The sequence below is a fragment of the Ammodytes marinus genome (genome assembly GCF_949987685.1).
Source record: "Ammodytes marinus genome assembly, chromosome: 7".
Taxonomy (NCBI): Eukaryota; Metazoa; Chordata; class Actinopteri; order Uranoscopiformes; family Ammodytidae; genus Ammodytes; species Ammodytes marinus.
In genome coordinates, this window is record NC_137211.1 from 9,862,759 (window position 1) to 9,880,999 (window position 18,241).

Sequence of the window (18,241 nt, forward strand, 5' to 3'; positions counted from 1 at the left end):
CATGTTTTTATAGCCTTTGAAAGAAAGGGTATTGTCTTTAAACTCCTAAGAATGCTCTGTCCGGCCCTCAAATTTAAGTGGAAAACCATCCCAGGCCGTTTTTTCTTTTCACAAGCTGAACAATCAAAAGTGAACATGCACATTTGCCTCATTGTCGAGGTCACCCGGAGTTCATCCCTTCAGAACAAATCCAGGTTTAAACTGTGGTCAACTTTTCTTATCACACGATTTTACACATTGAAGTATTTCTAAAGGTTGAATGCTTGTGTGAAAAAATAAAAATGATCAAGCATTTTGTGTCTCCTGAGGGAGCTGAGTGAAATGTGATAATAGGCCATAAAAGATGTAACTAGCGTCAAGGTCTGTTGGGGCTGAAAATGAAAAAAGAAGTGAGCTTACCACACCTATGTGGCACGGTAGCTCTGCAGTCCAGAAGCTCAAGGCTACATTGGCATCTACTAGCATAACACACTCAAAGCATTGAAAATCAGGTTGCATTTTGGGTAATTGTGGTGCCAGATTTTGGCAAAAAACAAAAAACATTGCATAAAAAAAAGACAATTTCTCTGGTCCTGCTGTATCGATTTAGATCCTTTTTTTAAAGGATCAAACTGCCCAATGTGACAGTGACAGTAGTGCAAAGCGACACTACTCTTGCAAAATGAAAAAAGAACTGTGTCATTCAGGATGTTCCTCAAAATAACAGTAAAGCTGCAAGATCAACTTTTATTTGGAACACATTTTCGGTCCTCTTTCTCTGTCATCACATCATCATCTACAGTTCAAAAAACTCCATGGCTGCCCTTTCTGTGCCCCCCCCCCCCCTCCACCCCAATGTTCTCATCATCAGGGGAGCCGAACCTCGTCAGAGGCGAGGCGTGATGAGGGGCAAACCTTATCACTCCAATACAAGAGCAAACACAGGAGTCTTTACAGCACGTCGTCTCAGGAAGGAGCGTGTGGCGAGATTAATGCCCTTTAAGAAGACCTAAAACACGACCAATCCCAAGTAGTGTTTTATCTTGACAGTTTCCAGCGCTTTGTTTGCCTTTTCTGTGAAGCCTGGGGATAAAAGAGCAGCCTCTGTGAGCTGTGTGTCTGATTAGGATCCAATTGTTAACATTCACTGTGCCCTCTTTCTATTATCAGCCTGGTGTAGCCATACATGCAGCAGGTAGAGGCCTTTTTGTCGATGTTATGAAGGACTCTCCCCTCGCTGCTCTCGTGTGTTACTCAAGTACTAGTTAGCACTGAGGTGGCAGGAGTGGAGCCCCAGCTCCTCCACATCAACAACAACAACAACAGCAACAACAACATCAACAAACAGGAATTGATGGCGAGTGTTTATTATCTGGTTTAATTGCTCCTCATCTGGAGGATCTGACAGTTGCGGTTAATGAGAGAGGGAGAGGAGGCACGAGCTGTTGGCAGCGCGCTTCATAGAGGAAGACGTGTGTGTGTGTGTGTGTGTGTGTGTGTGTGTGTGTGTGTGTGTGTGTGTGTGTGTGTGTGTGTGTGTGTGTGTGTGTGTGTGTGTGTGTGTGTGTGTGGAAAAACAGAGGATAGACCACATAACACTCAAAGAAAGCAACACAAAGTATGTGGGAAACATCAAATAATTTAAATGCCTCTAAATGGAGAATTTCAAGTCCAACCTCAGGCCTCTCCTTATATTGTAATACACCTGTAAAAACACACACACACACACACACACACACACACACACACACACACACACACACCAGGTCTTTGCCCCAGTGCAGGCTGTGTACACTAATCAGATGCCGAAAGCAAACACAGGATATCACTGAAATCGAGCCTCTTCCCTCAATTTTTCATCTGGCCTGCAGCAGCCTTGGCTCAGGCCCAACCAGGGACCTCCCTAACATTGTGCAGTGTCACGCACACACGTCCCAGCATGGTTTCCACAAAGAAAGCATCAAGGCCTTTGAGGCAGAGGGGATGCTGGCAAAAGGCCTGGAGGACAGGAGCGGCATTCTCTCCTCAGAATAAAGAGCAGAATAATGGGAGAATGAGGGAAATCGTGCTTCTTTTTCTGGTGATATTGCCCCTCCACTCAATGCCAGACACACATACACACACACACACACATAAACGCACATATAAACACACCCCACCGCAACCACCATCAGAGGCTCATCGTCCCCATTCATAAATTTCTCCCGTTGAGGAACAAGGGGCATAACCTAAAACCGGTCCATACCCGCCCCTTTTACTACTACCAGCTACAGCAGGCCCACATGGGAATAATTAGGGGTATGTGCGCAAGTTTGGCGAAGGGGCCGTAGCAACCAGCTGCATCTGTTTTTATTTACCTTTTTGCTCTGGTGCTGGATAATGTCATGAGCACATCTGCTACTGTGCAACGCAAACCGTGGTTACATGCGTGGTTGACCCATGATTCTGTAATTACCCGCCGAGCGAGATGAAGAGGCCCAGCAAACCACTCAGAGCCACACAAAGCCTTCCTTCCCCCCTCATCCTCCTCCATGGCACCAAATCCTGCTTGCCTGGCCAAAAAAGTGATGCTGAGAGCTAGTGGAGGGCGAGTGGATGATGCTGAAGTGGCATTTAATGGCCCAAAGTTGTCCACAATAGTAATTTACACTTCATTTCAGTGTCATTCAATTGCCAGTCAGTTCATGACACTCTCTTTTCTATAACGCGGGATCAAATGTGGGTAATTCTCAAAAATGGGGTTGAGATGGGATACACATATCACATTTCCTGATCTGATTGCTTGTTTGTGGTCACATGGCACAGGGCTGCACAGCTTGTCATCCGGTCTTGTTGTTGGACCACTTTGGGAGGGCTGACAACACTGAACATAAACAAAAAATGTTTTCCTTATGCAGTTTCATGGTAACTTTGTAACACATAAGTTCAGAGGGATCGAATCCATTTTTAGAAACACGTAAAGAACGTACTGAAAATCTCTCCAGAGTTCCTTGTGTCAATAGTAAAGAAGAATACCTCACTGATGTTTCAGATTTCTAGAAAATGGCCACTTTCTCCAAAGGTCTGGTTTCATTTCATAATTCACAATATTGAGCATCTTTACACAGGAAAATCCAAAGCGGCCAATCAAGACAGGACTTGTTTATTATAATGACGAGTGATTATGAGCAATAACAACAACGACCATATATGGATCACTTCACAGAAGCAGTGTGTGTGTGGGGGGGTTGGGTGCCACCATGCTTAGCATATCCCAGATGTGCAAACCATATGCTCTGACTGAAATTAAAACAAAAAAGGAAAACAGTGAGACACATGAAAGGGATTTTTAACTTTGTAAAGACAGTTAACAGTCGGTACAGATAGGGTAATGACCGAGAGAGGCCACATGAAAGTGCCGGGGATGTTGGCGTGCTTTTTGCACCACTTATTCCATTTCCTGCTCATAAGTTCACTGAGCAGATGGGGACCAAAGGCACAAGGAAGTTTAGATTTTCTGCCCCACAGCCCATTGTATATGATGCATGTAACTGCGTAACACGCACTGTTATCATTTACAGACGCTTTGGTGCATACCAGGAGGTCACAATAACAAAGGTGAACAAAAAGGGTGGAGACCCAAGGGTAACGTCGTAGTATTTTCAGTCAGACGGATCTGGTTGATTCCTGTGATTTTATATGGAATAGATGTAAGGAAGTCATATTTAAAGAAACAGATGAACTATACTCTAGCAAAAATATAGACCCAATTCAAGTAAACTTCCCCATTGCATTAGGCCTATTCTTTTTTATAGTAAGAAACGATTCACAAGCCAAAATCCATAAGATTGAAAGTAGGTGTACTGCAAATAAAACTGGCGACTTTGGAAAAGAGCATCTGCACACAGGCAGCCGGCCCATCTGATGAGTTTACTGAAAACTCATTCAACAGTGCCCTCTGCTGTTGGTTTAGTATACTGCATTACAGCTACAAGAAGCAGCACCACAGTGGCTGAAACCATGTTAAATCAACAACAAAAAAATTATTAACACAAAAAAAAACAATATGTTGGTAAAGCATCACCTTAAAAAGCAAAAAAACTTCTGTAAGTCTGAGAATCAACCACGACAAACAGAAAGTCGGTACCGTTGAAAATCAAGGCTTTATCATGAGTTTCCATAACGTAAGGCTTCACTGGAGGGTGGCATCGGCTGCAGCAAGTGCACAGTCTCCTCTACATCAGCCTGTTGTGCTGCCCCGATGGAGACATGTTTATTTAACGCCTGCCTTGTACGTGTCTGGAAAGTGTCTACCCCTAAGGCAACGGCTGGCAGAGGTCTGGCTGTGCTTGTATAATCAACCCTCACAGCACTGGATGTCCACAACATCACCTTTTCGAGACTCCACACAGACATGCAACCCGTGACACAAGTGAGAACTAAAACAAAGGAAGCGACTCAAAAAGGCCTTAGAGTAAGTGTTGTTACTACACTGGACGCAGGGTTTGAAGTGTGTCTTGAGGTCTAGGGGTATTTTCTCCAATTTTACATATTTCTATAAATACCTATTTCAAATGTGCAAGAATATAAATTATACCAAAGTGTTTTATATGGAAATGTTCAGAACACATTAGGCCTTTGTTTTCTGAGGTCTACTTATGTCCTAGACCATTGTGTATATAAATAATTGGCTTAAATGCTGAAAAATGAATTGCGATTTTTGAAAAACCTGGAAATTTGTGTGAAAGAAGAACCTTTAGTCATCCTGTTGAGTTGTTTTGGCTCTTGAAATTGCTTCTCCTAAGCCTTAGCTTCAAAATTGCAGTGGACATTTTCCAAAACACAGTAGGGGAGTGAACAAAACATGACTAATATAAAATTTGGTCCAGATGCTTTTTGGTAGAAATGTTGTCTCTACTTTCAAAAAACATTAGGAAATTAGACTGAATGTAGACTTTGAACCACATATGATGATTCATTGGTTGTATACTAATAAAAGAGGAAGCATCACAAAACATTTTTCAAACGAACCATTAAGTAAATATAAAAACAAAAATAACAAACTACTTTCACACTATGTATATACTCTATGCACTATTTACAAGCTAGCGGTAGCTGGGGAGCTTCTGAGTCTTGCTTCTCACGGTGTTTTCTAAGCCTGTAAGGGACTGACAGTATCACGAGAACATTCCCTGGAAACAGGAGGACCTCTAGTTTGAGATGATGTTTTCATGTTATTTTTCAGCCATATCTTCAGGGAGATATTAATAAAGATATGCCCGTAGACCTCAGAGGGTTAACAAACACAAAGCTAAGAAGTGTATATTTAATAATCCATGTTAAGCTTTAAGTCATGTAATAATGCACAGGATGATATTGTTTCAGTTATGGTATTTATTTAGTTTTTTCTTCACACATTTTCTGAGGTTTCCCAAATCCACTTTAGTCTTCTCTGCTTTTGCTGGTCTCTGGTTGTGTTGAATTGTTGGAATTTGTGTACGGGTGGAGACAAATTTTCTGATGGTTCAACAGTGGTTGTTGACTCAAGGAAACCTGGCTCTGGGGACGTATCTACGGTTGCATTTTGAAAATCTAAAACAAATATTTCTGTTGCATTAATGGGGGCAATGGTGTCCCCATCAAACCCTGAAGATTCAAGTTCTCTTTGACTCTCAGACGTCTCACCAGTGAGGAGATTAGAAGTGCGGGCCTCCATCTGTGTGTGAGGTGAATTAGTCGTGGGAGGCTCTGCAGTCATCTCTTTGAATGGTGCCGTCTGCTTTAGTTTTCCTACAGGGAGGGTGGAGCGAAGTGTGGACAGGCCTGTGGTGTGTGGTGCAACAGGCCGGGCTATGGAGGTACAATTGCATCATTTTAGAAAAGGTTAAATGAATTAACATCCAAAGGTGTTATACTTATAATCCAACATTTGATTTTCAATATATGATTTAATAATAACATTGACTACTGATTATGAACATAATCATTATAACAATATTATTATCGTTATTATTATTCAACAAACTTGACTTGCTAGGAGTTTGTGACATCACAACTAGTTTGGAAACCAATAAGGGTCCACTATTTAACTATACAAGTGTGATGTGGAAGCTTAAAATTCTCAGTCACATACACTGAGAATGGACATTAGAGTAAATGGAAAGGGAGACATCTTGTGTCCAGCAGTTGAACTTGTTTGAGTTTAGTAGAGATGTTACATTGAAGAAATGAGTGGAAAGATCATATAAGACAAAAATCATTAATCAAATCAGAGTATTTTTCTTCGATTATTTAACCCAAAAGTGTTTTCATATGGTAAGTATACCATATATAATATATAATGTATTAATATGTTGGTGACAAAATTACCACAAAAAAATTACACAGTTGAATCTGATAAAAGCGGGAACATTAATGTGGATACAATTGATCGAATTGCTATTAGTATGAAGACATTTTAGGTTTATTTATTTTTGGTCTTGTCCTCTGCTCTAGTACTTTTATACATTTACGACTTTTGAATAACATATATACATCATGTAATATATTACATATTTTATATAAGAAAACACTATACATACATATACAGAGAGTACACTGTATACATATGTTATTATATTATAATTTTATTATGAGTTTCATTTATGCCTGTTATTGTCCCTTTTTGTTCTTCTTATTCAGGGTTTTTCTCCATCCATCACTTTTGTTTTTACTTCTATCTAACTTTAAATTCAAAGAAAGGTGCTACATAATGTTAAATGACTGGTTGACTGAGATGAGTTATTGCCTGTTCTGTTGTGACTACAGTTAAAGCCTTTCAATGGCTAGTGGTCAAAATATCATCCAATAATTAATCACCACTTTATTTTTACTGTGTTCATCAGCAGCAGCAAATTCACCTGTGCATGGCAGTGTGTTCTCCATGGTCCAGTGCATTTTGTGATTTGTCTCTTTGAAGGTGAGCACAACATCCACTCGGTAGAACGGCTGATGGAGTTGTTTGCTGTCGCCGCAAGCCTGTGAAACAAACCTGGTTCAGATATTTTTTAACTGTAATGAGCCACTTACATTTTACCAGAGGTCAGAAACTGGCCCAACTGCTTTATACTACAAATGTACTACCTGTTGTTTCCCCACTAACCTTGGCCTGGAGTATTTGGGCTGTAGGAAAAGTTAGTGTCACAAATTCACTCCCGTCGCGCACAGTGAAACAATGTGTCTGGTTCACGGACACATTAGTGACTGTCAGTGCTTCATCGTCGTAGCTGCCCCTCTTGGTTAAACCCATGCGTCGTTTGAAAATGTGGAGCACGGTCTCCTCTGCTGTGGACACGGTCACTGAAATGTACACCAGGGATAAAAAAAAACACCTTCCTGGAATGAGTGGTGGAAAGTAACTAAGTACATTTACTTAAGTAAAGTGCTCTTTTTCTCTTGATGCCAGACGGCCACTGGTGGAAGCTATCTTTTTGCCTGTTCCTGATTATGGTGATCTGTTGTACATGAATGCATCAACTCACTGTCAACATATTTTGGATACTTTGTCTCATGGAGCTTTGAGGTTCATAACCAAACAGCAAGGCCTTAACTCATAAATGTATCCTGTACTCAGTAGTTAACTGGCCTTCTCTTTTTATATGACACTTTTGTGTATGACTTTGTCCCTGTTTTTATCTTCAAGGCCCCTATTATTTGTCATTTTATATTTCCCTAAAATGTGTCTCCCATGGGTAACGCTCTCAGGACATTGTCTTTATGACTGTTCCTCAAGCTCAGACGGAGCTGGTTAAAAGTCCTTGAAGTTTCCTGTACCCTTTTCAGGAATAACCTGCATAAGGAGCTCAAACTTCAGGAGCTAATGACTCTCAATTAATTTAAAGCTGTTGTACAGAGTTTGAAATTTCCAATGGACTATGAGTTCAGACTCATTTTAATCAATTACTTTATATATTCCCTATTGCACTTCAGCTGCATCATAACTTCTATTTTGTCTTGATGTAAGGGTTATATTATACCTGTAACTGTCTAGTGCTGTCCTTCTTGGCCAGGTCTCTCTTGAAGAAGAGATTTTACCTCAATAAGACAAACCTTGGTAAATAAGGTTATAATAATAGTGCAATTTTAAGGCAAAAATTATTAATTTAATGTCATGCTCCTTCATTCTTCTACTTTGTTACATACCTCAGGGAATATTAATAATTGTATTAGTATAAATTAAGTAATGGATCTGAGTAGATTACTTCTTCCCCCACTGACTTTCCCACAAGGCTTGTGGCAAAGGATGATAACTTCCAGTACCAATTCCCTAATTACCTACCTTTTGGACACGTAGCTTCCATACTGTAGGCATACTGACCACTGACGAGTTTCAAGGCAAAGAATTCCCCTTCGTTTTCCATCAACTATGTCAACCAAAGACAGATCAAAACATTTCAGTGGATTTAAGCTGTAATTGTACCAACAGTCACTAGATGGCGGTATGTCCTATGAGGTTTCTTACTTTGACCGGGCTCAAGACTTCCTTTCTCCGGCCTTGAACTGAGATGTCTGATCCGCTCATGTCAATGTTCATCTGGATCAGACTGGCATCCTCCAGAGCTACAATGAGGTGATCGCTCAGGGACAGTGACCAGGCCAACTGTAATGCATATTCAACCAAACACAAAAAAAACACATTCACAAAGATACTGGTTCACATTTCCAATGCAAACATATTTTCCACGGGCTGATTGCATCAAAAAGATTGATTTGAAGTCCTACCTCAGTATCCCAATTGTCAAAGGGAACTTGTCTGGTCACCTACGGACACATACACATCTTATGAGAATAACTAAGCAAAATACTTATTTAAAACAGTGAATAGTTGACCTATTTACAATACAATTCAGTCAGCAGTTACCTGAATATACTCTGGGTCACAATTTATTTGCTCTCTGCTGGGCAGCACAGAAACCACGGGACACTTCATCATGAAATTATGAGGTCTGCCTCCAAATCGGCTTATCCTCTTCACCAAGTTCAGTGTCAGCACATGGTAGCCATGCTGAATAATCAAATACAACCATCAAGATCTGCTGCAAAGGTCAAAGTACCTGTATCTGAATTAGGCCTTTCTTAAAAGAGCTACATACCTGTTGCTGGACAAAACATCCAGTGTAACTGACTCTAAAAACAAAGTTCTCATCCGGGTCTGTGTGCAGAGAAAATCCACAGGCAGACAGCTGCAGGTTTAGGTGATCCAGCAAGGCAAGGTTTACTTCTGGAAAGCAAAAGATGATTCCATAAGACACATATTTTCATATTTAATCTCAATGCTGTGTTGATCTTTTGTGTAAGAAAATAATTACCTTGGATCCGTAAGGACCCAGCCAGCCAGACTCCCAACCCTTCAATCCTTGCACGGTGGATCCAAATCTCCATGTATTCAGAAAAACATTCAACATCTCCCTCTGAAAATTGCAAGTACATTTTCTCACATGTTTTGTGGCACACAATGGAAAAAACTGCATGTCATAACAGAATAAAAAGGTTTACCTGTTAATTTAGCTGTTGTGGCATCAATCCATTCTCTTTTCTGAATGGAAAACACATGTGGCGTGATACACTGTAAAACACTGCAGAAGAAAACATAGAACTGAGCTTGTATTTTAAAGATGTTGAATAGCTAAGTTGTAGAACATAATGCTACTCACACTGTTCCCAGTAGGATGCCAAATCTTAACTGATCCATGCCACTTCAACTGATGACCAGTGGTCTGAGCGTAGCCCATTTGTAGGCAAGTGGGCTACCGTGCTTGGGGGGGAGAAAAAACAGGTGTGTTTGCTTTGACATGTGCAAGGCAAGGAACACAAAGTAACAAAGAATGATCACTGTGACCAGCATGTTTGAAAAAAAACTTTGAAGGCAGTTGTCTGATTGTCACTGATTTGTCAAGGGTTTTGTCATTGAATAATTTCTGATGCAGAAATTTCCCCTTAACATCCATTTCCCTACTTTTATTTAATCTTAAGTAGCTTTTGAAAAAACTTATGCCACAGCATCACATATATTTTATTTTATTTCAGCAGGAAGTCCCATTGAGATCAAAAATATCTTTCACAAGAGAGATACGGCCAATGTAGGAGCCGTGTAAAACACATAATAATAAAATGCGACATATACAACAATTCACAATAAAACAGAATAACAGCTAATCAAATCTAGTGTTCTCTCAATAAAAACAACTAGGCCTGTGTGGGTTCATCACATAGCCTAGTTGTAATGGGTTATATGGCTATGAATCCCTAAATGTCATCAATGGACGTGTCTAATTTTAAAAATTAATTCATTTTAATCCATTCCCGAGAATGCCTGGGTGAGTAATGGGCACTTTCATTTGTAATGAAACAGAGTTGCATGGGCCACTTTGGCTGCACAGGATTTAGTGTCCCACTGTCAGCAGTGGGTCAGTTGGATGTTTTATCTTTCAGATAGCCTAATATTAGGCCTATTAGACAATTAGTCTGTTATGGTGGTCATATTTAATCATAATGATATTGATAATGATAACATGTCAAACTCTCTGAAAATGTAATCAAATACGCCAAAAGGTATCATGACACATGAATGAATTATTCATACAATATGTCGTTTCAATAACATTTCCCAGTGCGTACCTTTGTTTGGGCATTTAGGTGAATAGTTGTGTTTAGGCTTCAAAGGGGTGAGACGCGAGCTTTGCATTTACCAAATGCAAGTGATTAAACCAGACCATATGTATAAGGTCAACCACATAACAGTTACGGAGTTAAGAAAAGGATGAAGTACCAGCAGTGGCATCAAATCAAACGTTTTAGTAAATGTTTTTCAAATGTTTTACTTTTGACACCCCTACAGAAATTAACAGTGTGCCCTCCCGACTACATGATGTCATCGCTACCGCGCAGCCATTTTGTTAGCTAGCTTGAGGTTAGAGCGAGGTTAGCCGTGTGCAGCAGAAAATATTCACCGTGCTCTGGAAGATTCCTGCTTGATTTTCACCGAAAACGAATACTTGTCGGTGTGGTTTTTGTAACGCACAATTGTCCAACACACGCTCGTGGAAAGAGAGGTACTCGTGTCTTTGTTGACGGTCAATTCAACGCAAAACTGAACGCTCATTCATTTTCCCAGCCGTCCTGAGTTTGCTAGCTTGTTAGCTAGCTGGCTAACTTGTTTACGCGTGGTTTCAGTTGAAGAACAAATGCAGTGTTCGTGGCCTGTTAAATGTTAAAATACTTTGTGTAGTTTGTGTTAAGTGGAACACTTATTCTGTCTTACTGCGTTTCACTATCCGAAACGTTGCATCTCAGTTGCGTCATCCACTTATCGAATAAAACTTCAGCGTGGTTCGACGCTGCAAACCCGCGCGCATTGTCCCAGTGTTTACCAGTAACTTGAGGTCCGTCGGCTGAATCCTCTTGGACCAGCGCCCAGACGTCCACTGACCATGTCAGAGTTGTACATTCGTGTGGCTGAGGATGAAAGCGAAGAACCCATGGAGATCCCCTCGGAGGACGACGGCACCGTGTTGCTGTCCTCGGTATCGGCACAGTTCCCAGGCGCGTGCGGGCTGCGGTACAGGAACATGGAGACTCAGTGTATGAGGGGAGTGCGGCTCGTGGAGGGTGTCCTGCACGCACCAGAGAGCGACTGGGGCAACTTGGTCTATGTCGTCAATTACCCCAAAGGTGAGGCAGGAGTTGGTTTCGATAACTTGAGATTTCCATATTTTCACTTAATATTACATTCCCAAAAACTTTATTTTCATCAGGTGTAGAAAACAGTTGAATCAGCGCCTGTGAAAGGCCTGTTAAATTAGACAGCATTGATTGTAGCTGCATGTACCTGAATTGGCAACATATTGTGCTTTGTGAGTCTCCTTAGTTCTAAAGTAATGTAACAATATTTTGGAATATCATGTGCTTCCTTTTAGCTGTTATCAGTTTTCAATATGACAATGAACCATGTACAAGGCTTTCGCCATAATAAATATTTGTGAGCTGTTTAACAACCAGATATGGATCTTGTGTAGAGACTTGCATAAATATGGTCCACCAGATATTCTCCCCCCCCCCCCCCCATTTTAACTTTTGATTGTTTCTTTTTCCTGATGATACTAATATCTGTTTTCTCTTCACAGATAACAAAAGGAAGATCATGGAAGAAATAGATGCTGCATCAGCTGTGAAAATCAAGAGAGGCTTTCAGAAGGCATCAGATCTCATTGTCCTCGGGCTGCCGTGGAAAACAACTGAACAAGACCTGAAGGATTACTTTGGTACCTTTGGGGAGGTCATCATGGTGCAGGTATTGACATTACGTAGATTTGTTTTCGCTGTCTCTTTGTAAAGTGTAATACCGTTATCTTGTTATGGTTCTGCGTGAGTTAAAATTGATTTGAAAGGTTGAATTTCCTCTGTTCACTCCAGGTCAAGAGAGATGTGAAAACTGGCAACTCTAAGGGGTTTGGGTTTGTCCGCTTTACGGACTATGAGACTCAAAACAAAGTGATTGCTCAAAGACACATGATTGATGGACGGTGGTGTGACTGCAAACTTCCCAACTCAAAGGTATTTTTATAACCATTATTTTAAACAGTCAATGATGGGCATGCTGAATAACCTGCAGGGACTGACCACAAACATCAGCACACACTGCCACTACGACAGGGTACCAGTCATATAGCTCTATAGCACCATTTACACCAGCATCAACTCAGCTAGCCACGTTTGGGCTGCAGGAACTAACAGTGCAGTGGCTTCAGCATCAATATAGTGAAGAACCTGGTAGTATAAATATATTCAGATGGACTTTGGGTCAAGGATCAGTTGAGAAGATATTGGTGGAACACTAACCTAAACCCAAAGCTTTTGAAATGATACACTGAATTGCAAGTGATAAAAACCTCTGCCCTAGTTTTGCAACTTAAATGCATGTCACACATGGTTATTAAATGCTGGAAGACTAGTTCTGACTAAATCGGAAGCATACGTTAAGAAATGTCACTTAGAATGCTTAATTTTTTTTGCTGTCTCTTTGTTCTCTAGGCGTCTCCTGATGAACCCATGCGCAGCCGTAAAATCTTTGTTGGCCGCTGTACAGAGGACATGACAACTGATGAGCTGAGGCAGTACTTCATGCAGTATGGTGAAGTCACTGATGTCTTCATCCCCAAACCATTCCGGGCGTTTGCATTTGTCACATTTGCTGATGACCAGGTAAGATTACCACAAATTACAACGTTTGAATTTTAGTTGACAGAATAACAGTGGCTATAGTGTTAATCTTCCCCTCACTTATTTCTCAGGTCGCTCAGGCGCTGTGTGGAGAGGACTTGATCATCAAGGGCATCAGTGTGCACATCTCCAATGCTGAGCCCAAACACAATAATAGTAGGCAAATGATGGGTCAAGGGCGTTTTGGGGCTGGTGGGTTCAGTCAGGGCTATGGGAGTAATCGAGGTGGGATGGGCAGTGGTAGCGGTGGGGTTAACTTTGGGGCTCTCGGTTTAAACCCAGCAATGGTGGCTGCTGCCCAGGCAGCACTGCAGAGTAGTTGGGGAATGATGGGCATGCTGGCTAACCAGCAGGGTCTGACCACTGCGGCAGGCACAGCCTCTACAACCCGAGACCCGACCTATAGCTCAGCCGGCACCAGTTACAGTAGCCCCACGTCGGCTAGCCTTGGTTGGGCTGCAGGCACTAATGCCGCTTCCAGCAGTGGCTTCAGCTCTGGCTTTGGCAACTCTATGGAGTCTAAGTCTTCCAGTTGGGGAATGTAGATCGCTACGATTTGACCTTTTCTTTGCTATTAGGTTGGCTGGTAAGTATATGACAGGGGGAACTGCTTGTATCTTATGTTCCTATTATTTAAACATACACTGCCTTTTATTTTGTTAGAGAACATTTATACTTGCGGGTGACTGATTATGTAGTCATGCATTGAATGGGTAAAATTTAGTTTGAGTGGAAACAGCCACACTCTTTTTGTTTGAGAAAATAACACAGGTGACTGTGCATGCGAGATCAATATTTATAAAAGTGCACGAGTATCTTGAAAGCCCCCTCAGCCCCTTGTAAAATGATATAACTATGTCTGTATGCAGTTGATTGCAATTTGTTTGTGTTTTGTTTGATGTATTTTGGAAACGCCTTCATGAAAATCTCTTCTGCAGTTCAACAACTCTTTCCCAATTTCCCGGGAGGAAGCGCCTCATTGGCTGCAATGTTCGGCAGATCTCAGTATCAATTCCCCTCTTCCCATGTGTAAATGCTTTGTCATCAAAGAACACAGCTTCACTCTGCATATACTGTGTTAGACGGTGGGTGTTGTCTTTTTTTCCTCCCCTTTTTTATGGATATAACTCTGCTCGTTGCTTTTCAAGCTCATTGAGTGGGATTGGTGTTGGACCGAGTGAGAGTGAGCGAACGGGAGAGCAAAATGAAAGAAAGCAAGTGTGATAAGGACTGTTTGTGAGAATCTTTTTTTAAGAAACAAATGCCTGCGAGAGTGGAGAAGAACCTGTGGCTTTGTGCGAGTGTGAGAGGAAGAAGCAAGTACGAGTGTGTTCCTAGAGACCATCACAAGGACATTTACAGCGCCTCAAGATCCCTATGGTCTCTGCTTTCTCTCATTGTTTCTATCAAGCTTAATTCTTTTAAAAACACAGTAAAATGTCAAGTGCTCTGAGTATTTGTAATCTTTAGTAGCTTTTTCTTGCTGTCTGATTTGATGTGAATGCAGTGTCTGGTTGTGTGCTTTATTTTCTCCTTGTTACCACCCTTTTGTGTGAAAATGTGACTTTGTGTTGGGTGAAGTCTGTGTGGGGGGGGGGGACACTGAAAGTTTGTTGGAGTTTGGTTGATGCGGTGAATGTTTGACAAGTTCCCATTGAAAGTTTGTGTTTGAAGTGGTTTCGAATGCATTTTCTATGTTTTGTGAATAAAAGGGAAGTCTGAAATAAAACTGAATTTGACTAGGTATGATACTCTTTGACAGTGACTTATTATTGACTTATTAATATTAATTGAACTGCCAACACTTTAATTCACATGTATAGGGACCTCGGACATGGACAGCCCAGGTTGGCGTCAGTTATGGAGAAGCTGAAGACATTGTTGGGTGGGCCGGCACAAACCAACAATGGAATTGCTGCACGACTGCCTTATTCCTGAAAAGGATCACCTTCACCTCACTAGCAAGAGACCTTGGACCATTTCGTAATGAAATTTAGAGCGGACCATACTTAATTGGGCTGAGGTATTTGTTTATACCTGCAAATGTCACAAATACGACCAATGGCGAATCCTCAGTTCTGCACAGATCACCCCTCATTCTTTTTCCTAACTTGTTAAACACCTAAGCCTGTCTTACATCTGAAACATGGATTTCTGTCAGTAAATGCCTCATTCTTTGTCCCCGTAGCAGTCACTGATAAGTTATGAAAGTATTTATTAGTGGTAGGTTTCTTTTCAATGTGATCAAAAATAATTTCAATAAGGCAGTATGTGTTCTTGTTTTGTTTACCTTGATTGTAAAGTGGTTGGATTGTATGAGCTGAGTGATTTCCAAAGGGAATTCGACAACTGATTGAACATGCCAGCAGGAATTCACACTTCTGTATTGAAATATTTTAGTATTGCGGTGTAAAATAAAAGTTTGAGTTTTTAATCACCTGTCGTCTCTAATTGTAGATTAATAAGTATTTATCTTATTGGGCACCATCTCTAGCGCTTAGGTTTTTAATCACATCAGTTCAACGCTTTTTTAAAATTTGTATTTCCGATTTGAACTGGAAGTCAGGTTTCGTCCTTGGCTTAAATGTTCTGTAAAGTATCCTTGAGCTTTGTAGTATTGAGGCTGGCTGGTGAAGTTGTAATGTGTTTCCTTTTGATGGTGCTGTTGTGACATTTTCTGATGTTGTGGTGGGACAAGCTTTTATTTATCAAATCAGTTTTTATTTATACTGCCCAAAATCACATATGACACAAGCTGCCCTTAGGCCCTAAGCTCCTCTGAGGACTCATTTTCTATTGAAATGTCGTCCTTATATCATTAAATATAATTACATGCTCAAAGGTGATGGTAATATTTCAGTTTTTATGCGTTTTGGTGATTTTCTTTTATCCTTCCTGAAGAAATAGTGTATAATTAAGACCTAAGCTATATTCCTGCTGGATGTTATCAACTGCAAATATTAAAACCCTTTTGATGGAAATTAAGAAATGAAGGCATTTATAAAATAAATAAAAAAAACTTGATAAAAACTAGCTATAACCTCAAAATGTGGAGTCAGTGACTCTGGAGAAAACATTTAAAAAATCAGTTTATTTTTTTCAAAAAGCCGAAAATCCGTAACGATCCACTACCTGCCTGTACACTGATATTGACAAAGTGTTAAACTCTGCATCAAAGCTAACAGTTACTACACAGCTAAGGGCCACAAACACCAAGCCCACTGCTGTTACATATAAACACTGTGAATTGATGTTGCTTTTTCCCAGTGCTAGCAGGCGGAGAAGGTCTACCATAAGAAGATCTTGCACGGTGGACTGTCCAGGGAGAAGATGGAGAAGGGCATTCCTGAAAAGCTTCTGCTGCAGCTACTAATGGAAAACAAACTCAGATCCAAACGTTGCCTGCATACGAGGCACCGACACAACTACAATCATATATATTATAGCAAAAATATTTAAGTGCAACCTCTCAAATTTCAAAGTGTTGGCTTGTCTATTGGGTTTTATTCTCATTCTCATTTAGCAGACCATCCTTAAAAGCAACACATCACTCAAGATTGGTACATTCAGTATATGTCCTATTCTCCTAAAGACCACAAACCAGCAATAGATTTATTCAACCAAACCATTTATCCCTTTGTAAAACAAAAGGGGAAAAAAAACTGATAAAGCTTGTTCCTCTCAGCAAAATACCTCCATTGTTGCCTTAAAACTATTCAATAAATAATCACTAAACCACTGTAGTTTATTGAGTCAATCACACTAGTCACTGTCCAAAGGCAGGATTGTTGGGTTTGTTATTTTCCTTAAACATGTTTGATATATAGCACTGTGTGTTCATTTAGTGTTGCTGTATGTGTCAGGAAATCCAGGAAGTATGGACTGCCTTGATCCTGATGAAATCCATCTGCATCTGTTGTCCTGTCTTGCTCCTCCTGCGTCAAAATGAGTCATGGCGCTGATGGTGTGGTGTCGCCTTGCTGCCTGCGTAGCCTGCACTGCTGTCACTGAGCTCTAAGGCAGCCTCTGTTTAGCATCAGGCCTCATCAATAATACAAGGCCTCTAATTGCACAGAACGTTATGTCCTTTAGATTTATTGACCATTAGGAAAAAAAGGGATAAGGACTACAGACGATAATTCAGTATAAACCAGTTGGATGAATGGAAATAACAGAAGCAATACTTTGTTAAAGGGCTTCCCTGAGGGCCAGCAGTAGGGAACCTCGCTCAGATAATCTAGCAGCACATTTCTGGTGTACGGGCATATTATGAATGACTGTTGTTGAAACATTGTTTGTTCTGCTGTGTTTCTCCCATCAGGATCAAAGCTCTGACATGAGGAGTCAAACAAAGATGCCTTTGAAAATTGTCCCAGGACGGCTGAATAAAGGAGAGAGAAGCCTCACGTGAAAATCAACCTGGCAATCACCAAAAGCTATGGCAGCACAGGTGCACTGAGGTGAGGCTTTGTTTACTGTTTATAACAGCAGGTGTAATCGCAGCTGTGACACACTCCTGTCAGATACAACATCCCTCTCTGCTGTGGTGGGGGTTGAAAGCAGCACTGTTTAATTCAACAGCCGACAGTGTAGCGGTGAATCCAAGGCTTTGGAGAGCACTTCAGGGAACAGAGTGAGAGAAGGAATTCAAGTTGTTCTTTTGTTTCCTTAAACATTCACCACTAGAACCTTATTTTTTTACGCCTTTATGACTTCCAGGGCGTTTTCTGACACCAATCGTATTTTACTGATCTATTGATGGACAATTATTTTCCTTTGTCCCCCAGAAATATGAGAGTTTGCCTCCAATAAAGTGACTATAGAGAGATTACAGGTGATATAGAAGGAGAGATATCAAATGACATGCTCTGTTAATGTAAAAATACTGCATTCAACTTAAGTACTTAAGTAAAAGTACATATGTATTGTCATCAAAACATACTAAAGGTACCAAAAGTAAACGTACTACTGAAGTGTGCAGAATATTACCTGTCATTTGAATCACTGGACTTTAATTATTGATGCA

General features: G+C 40.7%; 2 protein-coding genes across 4 annotated transcripts; one reads left to right on the forward strand and one right to left on the reverse strand.

The window, feature by feature from the left end:
* Window positions 1–5,343: 5,343 nt before the first annotated feature.
* On the reverse strand, window positions 5,344–9,752 carry ciroz (ciliated left-right organizer protein containing ZP-N domains). Of its 2 annotated transcripts, none has more exons than XM_080031332.1 (11): window positions 9,651–9,752; window positions 9,493–9,572; window positions 9,306–9,407; window positions 9,090–9,217; window positions 8,858–8,965; window positions 8,719–8,757; window positions 8,459–8,596; window positions 8,276–8,360; window positions 7,100–7,296; window positions 6,858–6,975; window positions 5,344–5,808 (listed from the first exon to the last, which is right to left on the reverse strand). In XM_080031332.1, exons 1-11 carry the CDS (start codon window positions 9,686–9,688, stop codon window positions 5,369–5,371), a joined length of 1,473 nt encoding a protein of 490 aa, XP_079887458.1. In that variant the 5' UTR covers window positions 9,689–9,752; the 3' UTR covers window positions 5,344–5,368. The 2 variants fall into 2 exon arrangements, with proteins under 2 accessions (XP_079887458.1, XP_079887457.1); XM_080031331.1 differs by having other exon boundaries at window positions 8,858–9,001.
* A 1,155-nt stretch (window positions 9,753–10,907) lies between these two features.
* tardbpa (TAR DNA binding protein a) lies at window positions 10,908–15,654 on the forward strand. Of its 2 annotated transcripts, XR_013844940.1 has the most exons (7): window positions 10,908–11,667; window positions 12,120–12,286; window positions 12,409–12,549; window positions 13,027–13,197; window positions 13,287–13,371; window positions 14,154–14,300; window positions 15,039–15,654. XR_013844940.1 is itself a non-coding variant. In XM_080030830.1 (5 exons), the coding sequence occupies exons 1-5, from the start codon at window positions 11,427–11,429 to the stop codon at window positions 13,758–13,760; spliced, it is 1,194 nt and encodes a 397-aa protein (XP_079886956.1). In that variant the 5' UTR covers window positions 10,908–11,426; the 3' UTR covers window positions 13,761–15,017. The 2 variants fall into 2 exon arrangements, 1 of the variants encoding a protein (XP_079886956.1); XM_080030830.1 differs by lacking the exon at window positions 15,039–15,654 and having other exon boundaries at window positions 13,287–15,017.
* The last annotated feature ends 2,587 nt before the right edge of the window (window positions 15,655–18,241 follow it).

Coding starts and splice junctions, on each gene's coding strand:
- ciroz (XM_080031331.1), bottom strand. CDS start 9,688: ATGGATCAGTTAAGATTTGGCATCCTACTGGGAACAGT. Junction 9,218..9,305: donor TGGGTCCTTACGGATCCAAG/GTAATTATTTTC, acceptor TTTGCTTTCCAG/AAGTAAACCTTGCCTTGCTG. Junction 9,002..9,089: donor GATGTTTTGTCCAGCAACAG/GTATGTAGCTCT, acceptor TTGATTATTCAG/CATGGCTACCATGTGCTGAC.
- tardbpa (XM_080030830.1), top strand. CDS start 11,427: ATGTCAGAGTTGTACATTCGTGTGGCTGAGGATGAAAGCGAAGAACCC. Junction 11,668..12,119: donor TGTCGTCAATTACCCCAAAG/GTGAGGCAGGAG, acceptor TTCTCTTCACAG/ATAACAAAAGGAAGATCATG. Junction 13,198..13,286: donor TCACATTTGCTGATGACCAG/GTAAGATTACCA, acceptor CTTATTTCTCAG/GTCGCTCAGGCGCTGTGTGG.